General features: G+C 39.5%; 1 protein-coding gene across 1 annotated transcript; it reads right to left on the minus strand.

Moving 5' to 3' along the window:
• Window positions 1-1,334: 1,334 nt before the first annotated feature.
• Window positions 1,335-3,024, minus strand: LOC132054303 (uncharacterized). Its single transcript, XM_059446345.1, has 2 exons — window positions 2,303-3,024; window positions 1,335-2,226 (listed from the first exon to the last, which is right to left on the minus strand). The coding sequence occupies exons 1-2, from the start codon at window positions 3,022-3,024 to the stop codon at window positions 1,335-1,337; spliced, it is 1,614 nt and encodes a 537-aa protein (XP_059302328.1).
• Between the last annotated feature and the right edge of the window lie 17,555 nt (window positions 3,025-20,579).

The following is a 20,579-nucleotide window of genomic DNA, read 5'->3' on the forward strand; positions in this document are numbered from 1 at the left end:
AAATTGGGTATAAACCCTAATTCTCCGAATCTGAAATTCAACGTTAAGAGTGGAAGCTATGGGCTTACTAAGCTTAGATTCCTCACATTTTAACATCAACATTATCAATTTATCGAGTATAATATTAGGGAAAAGTCTCCCAAAACCCCCATTCAAATTCCATTTCTAAGGGATTGAAAAGGTCTTTCTCTAAGGTGATTGTGATTAAACATTTAAAGGATTTGCTTCGACAAAGTTTTACCTCCAAGAATTCCTTCACTTTGTCTCCAAGAATAGTTTTCCCAAGCTCCAATATCGAGATATGAATTAATAAGGGTCTAAGACTCATTTAATGGATTTAACTGCCCGTCACCCGCTACGGCGTAGCTCATTGATATCCATGATGCGGCGCCACCACGAACACACCGACCCATCGGTATTTAAGCCTAAACGCTAGGACCACTGCGGTTTGTTAGGGCTATTTTTCCAACGATGCCAAGTGTTACAAACGTCGTTGACGTGGTGCCGCCAAAGCGGGCACCAGACTCCATAACTTGGCCTAAGCTTTTATTTTCGATCTGATTTTTTTACTAACTCCCGAGGCCATCTGATCACATACCAGATACCTAGTCGCATATAAAAACATTCTATGAACGCGACTGTGGTTTCGGAATTCCCAACGGAGGTCTCATTGACCGAGTCCACCCCCGGTGCCTTAATTCTAAATTTTCCTCCCAAGTCCTGCAATGCACCCAAGTGCATTGGGAACCTAACCAAACACACACGTAATTTCTAAACTACCAGTCGAACCTCTCAAAATTGACGGAATTTTGAAAAAGGTCTGTTCGTCCAAAAGTCAACCTCGGGTCAACCCTTTTTCACTTCAAGTGTATATTTTTCCCAAAGTTGCCTGAATCCAGTCTAGACACCTCGGGAAGCATGTCAATGGTCCCCTCGGTCAAAAGGGAGCTAATCGATGCTCGTGAGCGAGCGAAAATGCCGAAAGAACTATAACGACCAAACGGGTCGTTACATTGATCGTGATGCTTTGAGTATGAATGGCTCATTATGAATTCAAGCGACTGTTGAGGGGTATTCGAGCATCAAAGCCTCTTTTTTGGCTAGGATTACGGGATATCCCAGACTCCTTTGTCAAAGGGCCTTGCACTTCTTCTCGCTCATGTAAAGACAATGAAGCAACGGTGCTCTCTAAACTTTCAATATCTGGACGAATTATCGCCGGGCTCTCTTCCGATTCATCACCTCTTTCTATCATGTGAATTTGGTTTCCTCCATGCATTGAGAGTGGATTTGTGTCCACATTTGGAGGTGTTGGTTCTAGGATAAGCTCATGATTAATCAATCATATCCTGTAATTTGTGCCTTAGGTTTATGTAATATTCGGTGGCATGGCCAACTTGGTTAGAATGATAGGCACAAGTGAGATCTGGCCTGTACCACCGATCTGTAGGATTAGCAGGCTTTGGTGGGACAGCGCTTATTCGCCCGGTGTCCCTTAACTTGGAAAATAAACTTGTCCTCGATTCTGGCATAGGAGTGAATGCTCTCATAAGTTTCCTTTGGGGTGCCTCATAGTTTACTAGTGAAGGCTGGTTCTGGAAAGTCTGATTTTGTAGGGATTGGTTATTAGGTGCTGGCATTCGATAATTTGGTAGTGGAGCTCTGTTGCTTGGCGTGGGTGTTTGACAATTTGGTTGTGGAGCTTGATAGCCAGGTTGTGCGTAGCACATAAACATTAGGCTATATTGGATTGAAGTGGTTATATAGTTGGTTGGTGGAGGTGATTGGTAGTTTTCTGAGTTTTTGTGGGACATCTCTTTTCCTTGGCTTTTCGGGCTAGTAGCTCTAGAAACATAGGCTATATCTTCTCTTTTCTTTTTTCCACCCATGGCGCCAGATGCACCTGATCTGTTTAGTACACTAACAATTCTGTCGGTCTTGAGGCCATCCTTGATATCTTCCCCAATGGCAACTAAATCTGCAAAGGTTCTCCCTTTCATAGTTATCATCTTGTCAAAACAATCAGATTTTTGGTACCGTATGAATGCGGCTACCACCTCAGCTTTAGTCATGGGTGGTTGCACACGTGCTGCTTCATCCCTCCAGTGACTAGCATATTCTCGGTAGGTTTCCGATTTCTGACGAATTTTCTCCAATGAGAAGCGATCAGGCACATTTTCCACGTTGAAGCCATAATCTTTCCATGAATGAACTTGCCATTTCTTCCTATGTTTTCCATCGGCTAATGTCTTGAGAGATACACCATTCCATAGTCGTTCCTGACAGACTTCGACTAAACAACCTCATGAGCAAAGCTTCGTTTTCGCCATTTCCAACCAACTGGTCACAGTAAGCCCTCAAGTGGGCCTTGGGATTGTCCGACCTATTAAAGTGATCAAACTTGGGAATTTTGAAGCCTTCTGGTAGACCCAGGTCTGGATGTATGCACAAATCAGAGTATCTTAACCCGTCTTTCTTTTTAGAGCTATGTTCCAGTTCAGCGATTTTCTTCCCCCTCTCCTTCTCCATTTTGTCTATTCTTGCTTCAAAGAACATTTCCATGTTCTCCAATTCTGGCGAAGAGTCAATATGGGTGACATGGTCTTGAAAAGTGACATTAGGTTGTACGAGATGGGGCACAGGAACTCCTGTTGCCCGAGGGGCTTGATAAGTATTTGTGTTTGTAGCATGAGCTGGTGTTTGAAAAGCTGGGGTTTGGTGGGAGGAACTCCCCACATGGGTGGTATTTTGGCGTAGTGGAGTTTGAAAGGCAACCCCAGTCTGGGTTTGAGCGAAATGGTCAGGAATTGGTAGATCCAGATTTGGGAAAGTGGGTGGAGGTCTCCTAGCCTCAGTATTAGTAGCACTTTCCTTTTCGGCCCTCAGGTGGTCCGCTTCTTCTCTGGTTTCAGCTAATTGCCTCATCAGTAAACCAACAGCCTCTTCTAAAGGCATTCCAGCTATGTCAGCTGTTGGGCTACCTTCGACTAAAGCATTTCTGTTCGATGGTGGAGTTTCAGACATGTTTTCCTCTTGATGGTTTAAGGATGCTAACGCTCCGGATTTTGATCGAAGTAACTAATTTTTCAACCGGCGAATCGACCCCTGTCTATAAGAGAAAACAACTCAAAAGCTCATAAGTTAGCATTAGATTTAAGCACGGAACATAAAATATCATGTTGTTTGCAGTTCATAGCACATAAAGTCATACATTTTATTTCAACTCTTGATTGATTCATATTCCAAGGGTATTTGGCCTTTTGTATTTGTGGGGATATTGATTTTTCTGTAAGTGGTTTTTATGGTTGATTTGCTTCTACCCATTCTGTACTAAGGGGGAATTTAGATTTTATTTGTAAAAGGACCGAGTCTTAAATAGACTGCCTACGTATCCCACCAAAGGAAAATCAGGTCCATCCGTAGTTCAAGCATACACAGAAAATGTTTTTCCCTATGCTACCCGAAACTTAGTTTTCTACCCTGACCAGGCCTTATATAGGCTTCCCATGTATCCCCAACGGGACATCAGGTTGGCGTGGTTCCATTCACATAGAAAAAAAGGAAAGGGATACTCTATCTTATTGAAAGCAGTAAAGGGATACTTATATTTTTCTACCCAACCATACTAAGCAGATCTTCATTGTCTTCTTATCTTCATCTTCTATCCTCCTCCTCCCGCGACAATCCAAATATGACCTTCATTCACGAGGCGCTCCAGCTCAAGCTTGAAATTCACACATTCTTTAATGTCGTGGCCGGGGCGGCCATGGTGATACACACAAACCCGTTCTTTCGGAGATCCTGGGTGACCCTGATAGGTTTGTCGCACTACCCTTATCTTTTTCAGCTACATAGTAGGGAGAGGATCCTGGCTACGACTCTTCGAATTTGGAAAAGTCGCTCCTCCAGAACCTAACCTTTGATATCCTTTTTGGGTGATTTCTTCCTTGGTCAAGAGTCAGGAGAGAGTGGGGTCCCCATAGTTGGCTAATTCTCCCTTGGTCAATCCATCAAATAAGCTTCCTTTCTAATGCTCCACACTCATTGGCGGTATGTCCTGACTAACTTCGGTGGTAGAGGCATTTTCTGTAAATCATAGAAGGAGCGCATGGTGACAACATATTTGGGGTTTGTGCGAACACTCCAACGCTTCCTAAAGTCTCCAAGAGTTCTTGTTTTGACAGCTCTACTGGTGTACCCTAATTATGTAATCTTGTTCCTTTCAGAACAATTGTGCATAAAACAGGAGGCTCCTTGAGCTGAGACTCACGCGGGTCTCCATAGACTTTCAGATTGGGTCTAAGTAGTTCATCGTCTCTATATGGTATGGGGTCAATCCCTTCTTGTTGATTGAGCGGGACATAACTCCCGAGTGGAGTTTCAGGTGTCTTTCCCTGTTTTACCCGATTGGCAGAGTGTTGCTTTGTTAGTTCTTCAACATAAGCTAGGAGAGTTTCTGCTTCTTTCATTTTTTTCATTGGCTGCCTTAGTGGTTTGTATAGCCTCTTTCATTCTAGCAATGGCTAGGGCCATTCTGTTGTCCCACTGTCGGTTTTTCTCACATGTCGCTTCCATGTCGTCATCATCACTGACTAGGTTGACGTAAGGAGAAGTCGCACTCATGCTGTCCGGAGTCTCCATTTCCTATTAGCAAATCAACCATTTAAAAGTGGAGCTAAATTTGTTTTGGGGGTTATTTTCTTGCTTTTTCTTTGGGATAGTGACCGGAATGTGGATCAATCAAGAGTTTCAAAAAATTATATGATTTTCACACACAGCAGTTATATCAAGTAAGCATTTAGATAATATATAATTCGCTTTCCTATACCTCGTTGCTCCAAGGCTGCTAGCGTATGAAGCAAAATTGTGTCATATGTAAAACATATGTATTGTTCCCAAAAAAATAGAAATCCCAAGGCTTTTTATTAATAATATTTTCCCAAGTGGGATTACAAGGCTTTTAAAGTAAATGCAATAATCATAAAAAGTCCATTCCACGGACAGAAATCTACTATCTATTATCTCGCGCCTTCTTGGCCCTTCGAAGGGCAGTCTGAATGGCTACATAGGATGGCATCAATGTTGTCCCGATCCATTGACCCTTCTGATCATCAGCCATTGACGTCTCCGTATCTATGGCTTCCTTAACAAAAGTGTCAAGCCATTCCAAGCTCTTCAATGAAGCATCTACTCATTCCAACGCTCGATTATCTTTTTGATCATATTCTATATTTGCTTGATGATCCATTTCTCTTCCTTCTATTCGTTGTTTCATTCTTCAAACTTGAATTGCATTCGTGGTTTCCCTATCCTCGGGAAATTTGTACAGATATGGTCCTAGAGTGGCAGTATCAGCTAACTCAGCCCTAAGCCACTCATAGTAATTTTCATCATGGCTTGGATTGTTTGGATCCTTATCCAACTTACCTTCCCTTATCACATTCTTCCAATCTTTCTGAGCATCTTTTATTCCCTCGATGCGACCTTTTTCATAATCTCGTACAAACTCTCCCATATTACCCACATTCGGAATAACCTGTCTCATACAAAACTATCTAAGAACTCTCAATGGTGCGTAGGGTCTGATTCTCCTAATGCCCATAAGTGGTAGATATGGTCGTCTACGACTCTTAACACAAATAGTCTTGGAGTGAAAATCAGGTACCCTCCACCTGATATGTTCTTCTCTCAATCTGGAAAAGATGTGAGCCCATCCTTTTTTATCTTGAACCCCACAAGGCATAGCAGCGACTCCCAAGTCATCCTCTCTCAGGGCTGGATCTCGGCGGGTAGATACGCCGCTCTTATCTAAATGCTTAGGTATCCACCATTGGACTAAAAGGTTGTAACTGTTACACCTCGGACATTTCATGTCGTTATGCTGTGAATAGACTAACGTAAGCTTAAGGTGAACATGAAGTCCATATGACCTTAAGAAGGGTATTTGGTAGCTTAAAAGTGTATACTACAAGATTTTTGAAGTATTACGAATCGGAGAAATTAAGTTCTTTGAAGGAAGTGAAGCATAAGTTGTGTTTGTGAAGGTTTAGCAATTATCGAGGTAACGATTGTTTAGTAATGTCTTGGGAAGGAGTTAATGGGCTCCTTAGATGGTTAATGAAGTATTGTACAAGTGTCAAGAAGGTCCCACAAGGATTGGAAGTCAAACGAATCAACGAGAACAATTTCAGAAAAGTTGAGTTATATGACCACTTATACGATCCGTATAACTTTATACGGTCCGTATAAGGGTCCGTATAACCTTTCCAGAGAAGGTCAGTCCATGGTAGTATTATACGGACAATTATATGGAGCGTATAAGTGTCTGTACAACTCAATCGGGACAGATTTTTCTCCAATTATAAATATGTGACCCAAGTTCTTATTTCTCATTTCCCACATTCTCCACAACTCTTGAAGGCTCTAGAACATTCCCTATGTCATATTAACACAAATCCAAGAGAAATCAAGGATTAATTACCAAGAACCAAGAGAATTAAGTGCAAAGAAGCTCACTAGGGTTTGTAGAAGTCAAGAATTCCATTGGTATTGAAGTTGGGGTTTCTCTCAAGTGGAGTATATTCATCCAAAGTTCATACTTACATGATCAAAGGTGAGTTTTACATCTATTTCATTTCATTAAAAGTATGTGGTTGTTGAATAACTTGAGTGAAGGAAGGAAAAAGAATATGAAGCTCAAACATAGATTTAATGATATTCTTGAATAGTAACTTGACTTGAGTCATAATTCTTAGTATGCTATGAGTATTATTTTGTTGTGGATGATACTAATGACATTGAGGAAGTATTATATGTGAACGAATATGGTGTTGTGTTGTAGTTATGGTTATGAATGACTTTGAAAAGGAGTTTTGAGGATTGAACAATGTTTAACTTGAAAAAGTCTATTGATTATGGTATTGTGGGTGTTGCTATTGATGTTTGGGAGTTGTTTATTATATGGAGAAATTTGTTGAAACAAAGGAAATGCTGCCCAATTTTCGTTACCTCTTAGTCGCTTTAGTTTAGACTTAAGCATGTTTTAAATAATCTAATTTAGTACGAATTCTCTTGAATGTAGAGTTGTGAGCTTGGAAGGAAAACGTTTAGTTGTTAAGAAGACGTAAAGGTATGTTAAGGCTACTCCCTTTCTTTCAAAGGCGTGGCTTCTATATTATGATTTCGTTTCTATGTTTCCATGACCTTCTTACATCCCAAAAGTTGAAAGTTAAAGGTTCTTAAGAGCTTCTTATGACAAAGAGAAAAGATGTGTTCTATGATAATGATGATGATGATGATTCTATTTCTAGAGATTCCAAAACTTATGAATTGATGCTAGTATGAGCTTAATGACCTTGTTTTATAATTTCCTTGATATTATTCATTATTGGCTAACTCACCTCATGATATTAGTTCCTTCAAGGTGAGACATGGCGATTATGAATGTTCCATAATATAATCGGAGGTTACCGACCTTACATCACTCCGATAGAGTTATAGCTTTTACTTGAGCTCTCATGCATGCTTTATGTTATGTGTATGATGATAATTACACTGTGCCTAGTTGGCCGGGCAGACACCACTAGTGGGCGGCATGAGATAGTTATCTCGGACGCGGGAGGCCTGGATGCGAGTTAATGATAATCACACCGTACCTATATGGTCGGGCAGTTCATGTATGTATATATATGATATGATGTTGTTGTAATATAAAAGTTAGCATGCATGACTCTGCCTTAAGAGGCAATCAGTTACAGGTTATCCCTTCATCTTATGCTCTCTTATTTCTTTATTATGTTGTTACATATGCTTTGCATACTCAGTACATTGTTCGTACTAACTTCCTTCCTTTTTGGACGCTAAGTTCATGCCCGTAGGTAGACAGGGAGAAGGTACGGATACATAGGAGCCTTGTCAGCCGTTACACAGGAGCACTCCACTACTCCGGAGGTGCAGCTTATTGGTATATTCTTTTGTGTATATATTTGGGGCATAGCGGGTTCCTGTCCCGTCCTTATGATTTCAGTACTCCAGTTAGAGGCTCATAGATACATAGGTGTGGGTAGTAGATTTTATGTGATCTCTTAGTGTATATGCTCTGTTTATCATTTTGTAGCCTTATGGGCTTATGTACATATATGTTTTGAGAGATAATCGAAGATCATTTCATGATAAGCTTGTGTTGAGAATGGTGTATGTTCAGGTTGAGTTTGATGATAAGTCTGACAAGTGGTGCTCGGTATGCTAGCTCCGGGTACTCGTCATGGCCCTCTAGTTGGGTCGTGACAAAAGTGGTATCAGAGCAGTTCCGTCCAAGGGTGTATCTACGAGCCGTATCCAGTAGAGTCTTGTTTATGGGTGTGAAGCACGTCACACTTATAAGCAAGAGGTTGCGGGGCATTTATGAATAATGACCGTCCTTCTTCTTTATAGATCGTGCGATAGAGCTATAATATAAGATTTCTCTTTTCCCTAATTGTGCGTTATGATTTTAGCGCTGCCGGTGAAGAGGAAAGCAACAGCTGTGCAGAAGGGCAAGACTCCGACAGGAAGGCGGATTGAACGGGAGTCCCCGGTACATACAAAGGAGGGTGAGTCCCATAATGAGGCTCCATCTCGGACTTCTCACACTCCGCCTATTTTAGAGGGGCGTGAAGGGGCCTCAACTCCAGCTCCAATGCCTCCAGTTCCTCCATCAGGTGCTTCGGGCCAGCAGATGACTGAGGCTATTCAATAATTGACACAGTTAGTTGCTGCTCAGGCTCAGTGGCAGAGTGCAGGCCCTGGTGACAAAGCGACTAGTGCCAGAGCCCGTGATTTTATGAGTTTGAATCCTCCAGAATTTTTCGGGTCGAAGCCGGATGAAGACCCGCAGGATTTTATAAATGAGATGTTGAGGACGCTAAGAATAATACATGCGTCTGATACTGAGTCAGTGGAGTTAGCGTCCTATAGATTGTGGGATGTAGCCGTCCTTTGGTCTAATAACTGGATTTCTTCGAGAGGGGAAAATGTGCCTCCCCCGATATGGCAGGAGTTTGTAGATGCTTTCATCCGCCATTATTTGCCACCTGAGGTCTGTCGGGCCCGAGCTGATTTCAAACTCCAGATCAAAACAAGACAAGGTAGAATATCTAGACACAGAAGCAATAGTACTACAAACAAGAACCAAGTAGGATTCATGGAACAAATGGGAGAAACAGCAACAATATGAGGGAAGATGGAGACAGGGAAGACAATACCAAGTACGTAAATACAAGAAAGCAAAAATAAAACAAATGTCAAGACACAAACATTCTTTAAAAGAATTCACTGGTCCAGGGAAGGGACTGAGCTAGTTCAGAGAATCACTTTTAAGTTTTTAAGCAAGTTAGATTAGATTCAAACTCATTTTTAGGGCCTTTAATCAATCAACATCATATCACATAAGCAAGTTTACAAGCCAAGCATTATTTCTGGACTGATTTGAGTCTAAAGTAGGATAAAGGTTCAAGTGATGTAAGTCATATTCTCAAGATTTGAAAATCTTGGCCAAAGACTCAATATAAGTCTCAGAACTGATTTAGCAAGATCACAAAGTATATTAGTAGTCCTTATAGGATACTAGCGAGGGTCTCAAATATTGATATAACCTCAATTCTATTTACGGGATTACACAAAGGACCACAGATGCAAGTAGAAACCATGATGAATCATAACAGGTGCATGAATGCTATCCTAGGCTGGAGATGAAATGCTAGGTACAGCATAGTTCAACAGTTGGCAAAGAGGTACAAGCATAGGTCAAGACTAGTATAGACAACCTTCTGTGACTAACATAACAAAGACAAGGTTCACAGGGGGTATTCATGAGTTCTCAGAAATGAAGTTAAAAAGGGGCATGATACTATCCTAGATCTTTAGCAGTAGTAGACATGGTTCAATTTCAATAAGGCAAGCAAATAAAAGACAAGAAACATATAAGGCAATCTCAGATTTTCACAAACACATGACAAGAGGGGAAGAGGGTGAGTCACAAAACAAGTATCATACTCAGTCCTTTAAATAGTCCTAGTTCAGACTCCTTACACTTAGTATATGATGTGGTTATATCAGACCAAGGGAACCAAGTAATTTGTAAGCAGTCTAAGTGTAAAAATGCAAGTCACAAGTGATAAACCAACATGAACACTAAAAACAGGTAACCAATATAGGACAGGACAGTGGTCTACAGGTCAGAAGCAAGTCAAAGCTACTAACATGCTAATCACTCCCACACCCTGTTATCCCAATTCTAATTCAAGAAGAAATAACTTGCTTCTGAATACTAGTCAATCCTCTTTTACCAATTTGCAGATCAAATACCAAATGCACATAAAGAGAAAAACAACTAAGAGTTAACATGAAAAACACAAACTTTTTAAACCCTTTCACCAAATAAGTGACCAAGTTACAGTCTTAGCATCTACTTAGCCAAGTTAAGAAGATCATTTTTCTTTTGCCTCTTTTGGACAGTCACATAAAGTTCAGGTAAAATAACACATAAGTCTATAAGTAGGTTCATGGACACAAAATCCCAAACCCTCACATTTAAACACAACTAGCTAAACAAAACAGAGAAGACGTGAGTCATCCTGAAGGATTTTAACTTGATAAGCTTTTCTTTCCAAAAATAGCAGAGTAAATTCAAGACACATCATGCTAAGTGTAAACAGGAAGAGTGAGTTTTCAAGGTCACTTTTCTTTTTTCTTTTTTTTTTTCTTTTTTTAAAGAAAATGTTTTCACTCAGAGGATATTCAAAACCCTTTTAAACTAGTTTACAGATAATGAGCACATAGACAGCACCAAGGCAAGTTCACAAATTCTTCTTCTTCTTCTTTTTTAATTCTTAAAGACAGTCACAATAGGCTTGCAAGAGGCCAAACAAAGCAGGACATATACCAACATTTTAGGGGCTATTATTGTCACGACCCAAACTACGGGCTGCGACGGGTATCCGGGGCTAACCACCGAACACCGCTCATGCCGTTACTTATCTGCTCTCAGTCGTACTATATGCTCATATTCATAAAAATATCTCATCATTTGAAACACAATCACTTTTATAAGCATAAGCCCTGTCGGCTATCAAAATGATATACATATACATGCACATACATATACATGAAGACCATGGGATCATACTACCCACACTGCGTATCTACGAGCCTCTACTAGAGTACTAGACATATGGACGGGACAGGACCCCGTCATGCCCAAAATATGAATATACAAATATGTACCAAAAGAATAGTCAATAGCACCTCCGGACGATGGAGTGCTCACAACCGCCCATCGTCTCCTAGGGATCAGCACCGTCTCCCTGCCTACCTGTGGGCATGAACACAGCGTCCGAAGAAAGGACGTCAGTACGAATATTGTACTGAGTATGTAAGGTAGGAGTGAAATGAGCATAATAAGGAAAGCATAAGTCATGAGATGAGGATGCAACCTGTACACTCTTTACATATGAGCCAGTTTACTATACATACGTCATACATAAATATATCACATACATTATCATAGCATGCAAGCATCGTCACATCAATCATACATCATCATATCGTTACCCGCGTCCGGGTAACCATCCCATGCAGCCCACTAGTGGTGATCATGTCCGCCCTTTTCTCGGTACGGTGGAATCATAGCAGCCCGCCGTAGCGGTGACATGTCCGGCCAATTTGGCGCTGTGGAATCACATTATCACACATACCATGCATTTCATATACTTGTCATCATTAATATTCAATTCATGGACATATCGTGGCTTATCATAACTTTACCGTAGTTTAGCATCCTTAGTTACATATACATATACATACATTAAGCTTAAGGGCAGCTATGTTTATATCGGGGTGACGTAAGGTCTTAAACCCCTAGTCATGTTATGGAATAAGCATAAGCGTCATATCTCACCTTGGAGGGATTTACAATTTAAGGTGAGTACATATAAGAAAGAATACCAATGGATCGTGATCATCATTATTGATTTCGTAAGAACATCATACCATGGTCTTTAGAGTCGTTATCGTATTCATCTCATATCTCTTATCTCGTATAGCTATTCATGAGTGAGGACTCTTAACTTTCTTGGAGATGGAACATTCATAATAAAAGAGTAAATTCATGCCATAAGACTCATGCCTTAGAAGGAAAGGGCTAGCCTCACATACCTTTGTCGTTTAGCTATTCTATCGCTTGCTCGTTCTCCTTTAATGCGCTTGTTTATACCTTCAATTGGAATTCGTATCGACATTAGCTATATCGTCACAAAAGCATACTCATTAAAGCTATAGAAATTTGGGCAGCATTTCCTTTGTTTATACTACTTTCCGCCATATTCCATATCAACTCCCAACATTCATAATAACCATCATGATATCACTAACTACAATCATCATTCATTCATCTTATTCGCATTTCACAATTTCATACTAAATCTCCACAATTATGGCCAAAGTTCACTATCGCATTCTTTCATATCCAATACTTATTTCATGTTCTAAACATCATTCATAATGTATTTACAACATTAACATATTCACTTTCATGATTCAATCCAACCACCATTTCAAAATGACATTATTCATCCATTTGATGACCCATTTGTTAGACACTTCTACAATCCATGAGTCTTAACTTAATAATACTTCAAATAGCATGTAAAGGTCATGAAACTTACCTTAATTAATAGAGGAACAAGCTTTGGATGATATTACACCTTTTCCACCCAAAACCCTATTTCATCTCTCTTGGGTTTTCTTGATTTGTATGACTTTTGATGGGTTTCCTTCACTTGATTCTCTTGATTTCTTATTGTTGATCTTTGATTTCTCTTGAGTTCTTGTGTTTGAGGTTTATGGAACTCTCTAGAGGTTTCTTGAAGTGTAGGGGTGAAGTATAAAATGAAAAATGAAATGGAAAGGATTACTTATATAAAAATCAGGTTCAGTCCCGATTGAAATATACGGACCAACATACGGTCCGTATAAAATCTATGCGACCGTATGTTGGACCGTATATCTGGTCCAGTGAATCATGACATACTGGGCTGGATCTACGGCTAGACATACGGTCCGTAGATATTATACGACCAGTATGTCTGGCCGTATGTCTACCCAGTTTTCCGAGAGTTGTTTCGTCGACTCGTTTGACCTCCGATCCTTATGGAACCTTCTTAACACCGGTTCAACACTTCAATATCATTCTAAGGGACGTCATAACTCTTCCTTGGGGCATCATTTATACGCCATTAACTCAATGCTCGAAATTCTCATCCGATGCATTCAACTTATAACTCGCTTTCCTTAACAACTTTCTTTCTTCAATCCGAATGCCTTCGGAAATCTTAATTAGAGTCATCACATACTATTTCTTGCTTGTCCGCACTTCGTATTCGTCATGTCCTTTGTTAGCCTATTCATCGTACGATAAGGGGAATTTTCTAAAGTGTAACCATTATTTAGCTTAGTTTTCACCTTAAAGCCTCTTTCAAGTCTTAAACAATATTTTAAGTTGTAATCTCATGAAAACTGTCACAAACAAGGGAGCACAAAACTGGTTTTATTCTTGACTTAGTTTTAAAACAACATGCCAGCCTCCTATGCCTTCAAAACCTTTAAAACAAGATTCATGACATAACCAGTGATGACTTAAGACCAGGAAAATCAGGCTTTCAAGCTTCAAATGACACAAACAGTCAATAAACAGTGCTCAAAACAAGATTGGCCACCTATTTCATCTTTTAAAGCATTTTCTAAACTTAAGACCTCTTAAACAACACCAGGAACTCACAAGGATCACATTATAGCCTATATAAATCAAACACCTTAGACTAAGACAAAATCAATGGAACAATAAACTCATAACACAAACAAACCCCTCTATTCATATCTAAAGCTATTCAAGACATTACATCCTTCAAATAACACCAGGATATCACTATTGAATGCCTCAAGACTCAGAACCAAACTTGAACACCTCAAAAACAAAGGAAAAATTCAATGAAACAGTAACCATAGACACAGAATAGGTCCCCTTTCAATCAAACAAGCATTTTAAGGCTTCAAAACACTTATTAAACAATAGTAAGATACATCTAAACAACTCTATTATCACATTCTACATACCAAAACAGTTTCACAAGTCAAATAGCACATCATGATTCAAACAACATAAATAACAATATAAACTAAAATAACACAATAAAATAGGCTTAAAATAGTAATATTACCTTTTTGTAGGGCAACCTAAAGATCAAAATGGGAATTGAGTCTCCAAACTTCAAACACCAACAACCAAAGCACCCTTAAACAGCTTTTAAACCCCTTAGATTCTTCAAGAATAGTAGTCTTTCTATTGGTCTTCTAGTATATTACCATGATTATAGTGTATATTAAGTTCTATTATCTTTATAGGTATTGGAGGGGTAGTATATATTGATATATGTGTAGCTAATGTAGAAACTTAGGGATAATTTCAACCTTAGCCGTGGGGTAAAAATTTTCAGAATCCCCTATTCTTTCATGAACACTAGATATTTATAGGACAATAAGTGGGAACCCTAAAGACAAAAATAGAAAGTTCTAGGTGTCCTCCCCTCAAATAGATTTTCCCACTATTTCGAAAACAATTTCAAAATCCTATAACAACTCAGCAAATTCCTCAACTAGCTCGCTGATTCCCCAATCATAAAACAATACATATCACAAAATATAACCAATTTTATCCTTAAAATTCAAATAAAACCAGATAAATCAGCAAAATACTAGGATAGTACGTTTAGTCACAAATAAGACAAAAGAACCAGTACATCCAACGTATACGTTGTACAAATAGGATAGAAATCCTAAAATAGTACCCGAATCACTCGATATTTTTTGGGAAATTACCCTAGGTCCTTTGTTCGTAGTACGAGGTGCACAAGTTGGCTAGGAACTCTTGGTTCCGCCCATGGCAACCTCGTACTGAAAGAACTCGAGCAACATCCCATTAATCGACTCAATTCGAGCCCAACTATTCACAAAATCAGGAAATTAAACCTGAAAATGATGATGAGACGAGGCGAAGAGTAGAACCCTCAAAAATCCGGCCAAAAATGGCTGTGAAATAGCCATGGAGGCGGAACCGTAGAAGTCGCCTCAAATTGCCTGCAAAGAGAGAGGGGAAGTCGGGCCAGGGAAATGAAAAGTGGGGGGGGGGGGGGGGGGGGTGTTCATTCCCCTTTTTTAAAAGAAACGCCCCCCTTAAGTTTTTAAAAAGGTTAATTTAACCCCCTCTTAATTTAAATCAAATAATAACTAAGTAATATAAACACATATATAACTAAATAAAAGAGTTATTTTAGGCTAATTTAAAATTTAAAACTCGCAAATTTAGAATATTGGTTTCAAAACGAGCCTAATATTGATAGTTCCGGATAACATTTAGGGATGTGAAAAATGCGGTGAAAGATGAACCGTAATTCATACGTCGTTTTAATTGTTGAATTTCCCGAATTTAGACGGAGCGGGATACGCATCTTCTTTTTGACTTACATTTATGAAAATAAATAACTCGTAATTTCTTGTAATTGTCAATTTTTATAGAATAATAATTAAACGTCAATTTTTGCAATTTTCTCGGGATTTTTAAAATTTTTAAAATTTTAAAAGGCATCCTTACTCCGTCTTGGACTCGGAAAATTTGAAAATTAGAATGCGTGTTCTATGAGGTGAAAATTAGGTGTCAACAATTGGAAGAAGGTAAAAGGTTTTACAAGGTTTCTTGACATTTTCTATCAGATTACTTTGAAATTTTCGGGAACTTTGTATGTTACTTCAAATTCTTTCTTTCATGAGCTTTTTAATCTTCTTGGTTTTATTAAAAACAAATCTCATGGTGATGATTTGGTGTTGATTGATATGGCTGATAAGATGCAAGTCAAGTTTGATAAATATTGGGGCGACTTTGATAATATAAATATTTTATTATTTGTGTCAGTTTTATTGGATACCCGGTACAAGATGAGGTATGTGAAGTTCATTTTTGCCAACTCTTATGGTAGTTTGGTGGGAAATTTGAGATCAGAGAAAGTGATGAATACTTTAACTCGATTGTATCATCATTACCAAGATTCTTCTTCTAAGACTTCTGATATTAATTTTGGGAGGTCAATTTTACATGTTGACTGAAAGTGATAGTGGCGAGATATGTCAATCACAATGGGAAAAATATTTACAAGAGGAAGATAATGTTGGAAATAAGAATGATCTTGAGTGGTACTTGATAGATGATATGGAGTTAACCAAAGATTTAATTATCATGGCTTGGTGGAAAGATGCAAGCAAAAGGTATCCAATTGTTTCTAGGATTGCGAGAGATGTTCTTGCAATTCCTATTTCTACTGTTGCTTCTGAATTGGCTTTTAGCGCTGGAGGGTGGATTCTTGATTCATATCAAAGTTCTTTGTCCCCAAAAACTGTAGAAGCTTTAATTTGCACTCAACAATGGCTCAGGTCAACTCCCAAAGAATACAACATTCAAGATATTCTAGAGGAAATTCAAAAACTTGAAATAGTTGAAAAAGGTAAACTTATACCTTTAACTCTTTGTGAATATGTTTAAGTTTCTGAATTCATTTAATGTTAATATTTTAATTCTTTTCTTTCAAAATATCCCGATGATGTTTTGAGCATTGATTAGGTCGAATGATGGAAGCAACTACTACTATATTCTCGTTTCTTGAAGTTCCGGATGAATTTTGTTTTAATTTGCTATGTGAAAGAGTGTTTTACAGGACCCTATTATGATTTTGTTATTGTAATACAACTCTTTTTAAAGTTGGATGATGAAAATGACATTACTATTTTCTATTTGTGTTGAGCCCTCTTTTTAATGTTGATTCATGTGTTGAGCCTTGTTTTATTTTCTGTTTATTCATATGTATGGTGTGTTAACTATGAAGTAGAGAGTATGATTGCTGAAGCTATGAGATATTATGCAAAAAGCTCTGCTAGTACGGTTAGCACTTTGTCATGTTTCCGTTATCAACTTGCTGGTGTACAATGTTTTTGGGGGTGGTAAAAGTCATCTCTATAGACTATGGTACTGAAGGGGCATCATTCTATTTGAGGAATGGCTTTAACTATTTCAACTTTTGTTTTGTGCTTGTTCTACTGTTCTTGGCAATACTACCCATTGCTAGGAATAAGTATGCTCCTGAGTTTAGTTTCAGGAGTGACTGTTCCTGTCAATACTATTTCAGATGAGTTTAAATTCAAATAGTGACTACAATGTATTTTAAAAAACCGACAAAAATCGATAAAAACCCGACAAAAATTGAAAAAATCGATAAAAACCGGTCCAAACCGAACCGTGAGCACCCCTAACTGGAAGGAAGCACCCGTGGCCTCAAGCTAAAGGCATGGAATCTGAAGAGAAGTAGCGAGCCCACCAACAAATAGTCGAATCCTATCGGGCTCAGTAGGAATCAGGGATGCTGAATAACGGGACAAATGCAAGAAGCGAGTCACATAAGCATCAACAGATAATCCTGCTGGGAAGTGGAGGAACTCATCTCTACGTGCCTCTCTCAAAGCTCGGGGCACATACTTCTCAAGGAAGGCCCGATGAAACTGTGTCCAAGTAAGTGGAGGAGAACCCTCTGGTCTGCAAGAAATAAAGTACCTCCACCAGGTCTTCGCGTCTCCACGAAACTGGTATGACACATAATCGACCCCGTAGGTTTCAACAATCCCCATCCTGTGCAATAACTCGTGCATGTCCAATATAAACTTATATGCGTCCTCTCCAGAAGTACCAGTAAATCTCGGCGGATCCATCTTCCTGAACCTCCCTACCAGCTCCAGATCGGTCAAAGTCATAAGAGGGCCTGCCATGGGTCTAAGATCATCTCCCGGGGCTGGCATTACATCCATCCATAGAGCCACAGCCGAAACAGGATGCGCTGCAAGGGTCTGCCTCTGCTCGGGGGTCTGGGCCCCATCTCTAGTCTGTGATCCTTCACCCGGAGAAGTAATACCAGTGGCAGCCTGCTGGGCATCCAAATGAAGTAGAATGCAAGCCATAGTGTCCTGGGTCGCCTGATCTGAAGTGACCTAGGGGTGTGCCCGCGCAGGAGCCACATCATACCCGATGGCCTGGTCTCTAACCTGCTGAACCTCAGGCTCAAGCTCTGGAGATGGAGATCTCGCACGCCGCTGTCCAACCGCAGGAGCCCTGCCCGTGGCTGGTACAACCCCGTGTCTCGCTCGACCGCGTCCTCTAACTGTCCCTCGTCCCCTGGTGCCAGCAGCAGCTGCGGACTCCGGCACTTGATCGCAGGCTATCGTGGATCGAGTCTCACTATCTGTGAGAGAAGAGATATGAGTCAAATACCAATTCGATTGTTCCAGATACCAATTAGAATAAAGTATCACGAAAGAATGAAAGAATGTGAAGTTTCCTAAATGTCCTATAGCCTCTCGCAGATGAGGACGGAGCTCATCGTGCCGATCCACGAGACTTTACTAGACACGCGCTTGTATTATAGGCCGAGTAACCTAGGACTCTGATACTAACTTATCACAACCCAATTTCACTAAGTCGTGCGGGCACCTACTTTCCTATCTCAGTAGGCGAAACCTTAACTCAACATTCGCAAATGATGGAAAAATAGCGGAAGAAAGTAAAATAACGTAAGTCTCACAGATATAATATAAATAAGTGCGGAAGTAAATGAAATCCACCCCAGTATCTGGTCTGGTCATACAAGAGCATCTAAACCAAATACTACAAGTCTGAATAATAATACATAAGTAGTCTCAAAATCATGTCTCAGAATGGAAAGTAAGACACAAGTAATAGGAAGAGTCTTCAGGCAGCGAATATCCTCATGCTCACCCAGAAGAGACTCGAATCAGCAATCCTTGAGTATCAGCCACGAGAGGTAGAAGTAGATCTAACCTGGCACTCTGCATTCATAAAAGAATGTAGCAAGTACAGGTCAGTACAAACAACACGTATTGGTAGGTATCATAGGCCGACTAAGACTAGCTAACATATATAAAGAAAACGAAGCAAGATAAACACGTAAAACAACAAGGTACAAGTCAACACGAGTCCATAACCAAGGTACAAGTCATCATTTATGTTATAGCATCTAAACCCAGCTGTGCCAAGTCTCAGTGTGATCAATCCGAAACAGTATATCACAATCATATCACAATAAGTCATCAGCTACATTACAGCATCTAAACCCAATAGCGTGTCAAATCTCAGTATAACCATTCCAAACCAGTGCATCACAATCATATCACAACCATATCACAGAAAACCAAGAGGGACAATGCAATGCAATAATGTATGAATGATGAATGCAATGCATATGCAACGTACACATGTACTCCGACCAATGGAACATCACATTTCAGCAGCACAACCGATGAGGACCCGCGATGTCTATTTACCAGTCACTCCGCACACAGCCCAGAGATGACTTCATTCCCACCTATACACCTCATATCAGTCATTCTGCACACAACCCAGAGATGACTCGATATATAATGTGTTTCAACGCATCAGTATTTCCATCTCACTTTCCATCCTCAGTACCATAACAATGCAATATCAATGTTTCATGGAAATAAGTATGAATATGATGCAATGTAATATCATCAACCAATTCAATCCCAAACAGTACCACACATGTAATATCAATAATAAGGCTACACAATAAGCCACAATGGAATCACAATTCTCATCTCAATATCAAATCAAGTAAAGTACCGCAATATCATAGTCATGATATATCACTAATCACCAATATCCGGGGTCGCAACGTGGCAACGAGCCAATAAGTAAATAGAACAAGATAAGTCAACAACACAGCGGGGTGGCTAGCCCCCAAATCATACAACAAGGCCCAGCCTTAGACAATATCCAACCCAACTTCATACCCTAAGGTTTACATGCATTCTCTGATAATATCATCTAAACATACACTTCGCTAATCGAAGCCTTACCATAAGATAAACCGTAACCTACCTGGAAAGCCGAACAGCAAAGTCTCCAATAGTCAAACCTTAGTCTTTCCCTTCCTTTGAGCCTCAAGATAATAGAAGTCTAATCATATCTGAATTATGAAATTAGAATAAAAAAGAAACATCATCCAATCCTTACTTCTGTTCAAAAACCAAATCCCAACCTATGGAATGGGGTTTATGAACTAAAAAGGTGAAATTAGGAATCTATAGGTCTCAACATGAAATTAATGATCTAGGTGATCAATTCCTATCAATTATAAGTAGAAGAACTAACAAATCATTTAAATTCGAATTTTAGGCAAAACCCCCAAATTTGGGTATGAACCCTAACTACCAATTCCATAAATTGGCCACTAAATAGGAAGGAATCATGCAATAATAGTTTCTAATCATCAATTCCATGCTTAATGAAGCTAGCCCAATCAATAGTTCAAGATTTAATAGCCTAGAATGAAGAACCCACAAGACCCTCTTTCAATCCACCATTTCTTAAGGAGACTAGCATGTTTAATGGATTTCTGCGGTGATTAATTTTT

This window comes from Lycium ferocissimum, chromosome 4 (genome assembly GCF_029784015.1).
Source record: "Lycium ferocissimum isolate CSIRO_LF1 chromosome 4, AGI_CSIRO_Lferr_CH_V1, whole genome shotgun sequence".
Taxonomy (NCBI): domain Eukaryota; kingdom Viridiplantae; phylum Streptophyta; class Magnoliopsida; order Solanales; family Solanaceae; genus Lycium; species Lycium ferocissimum.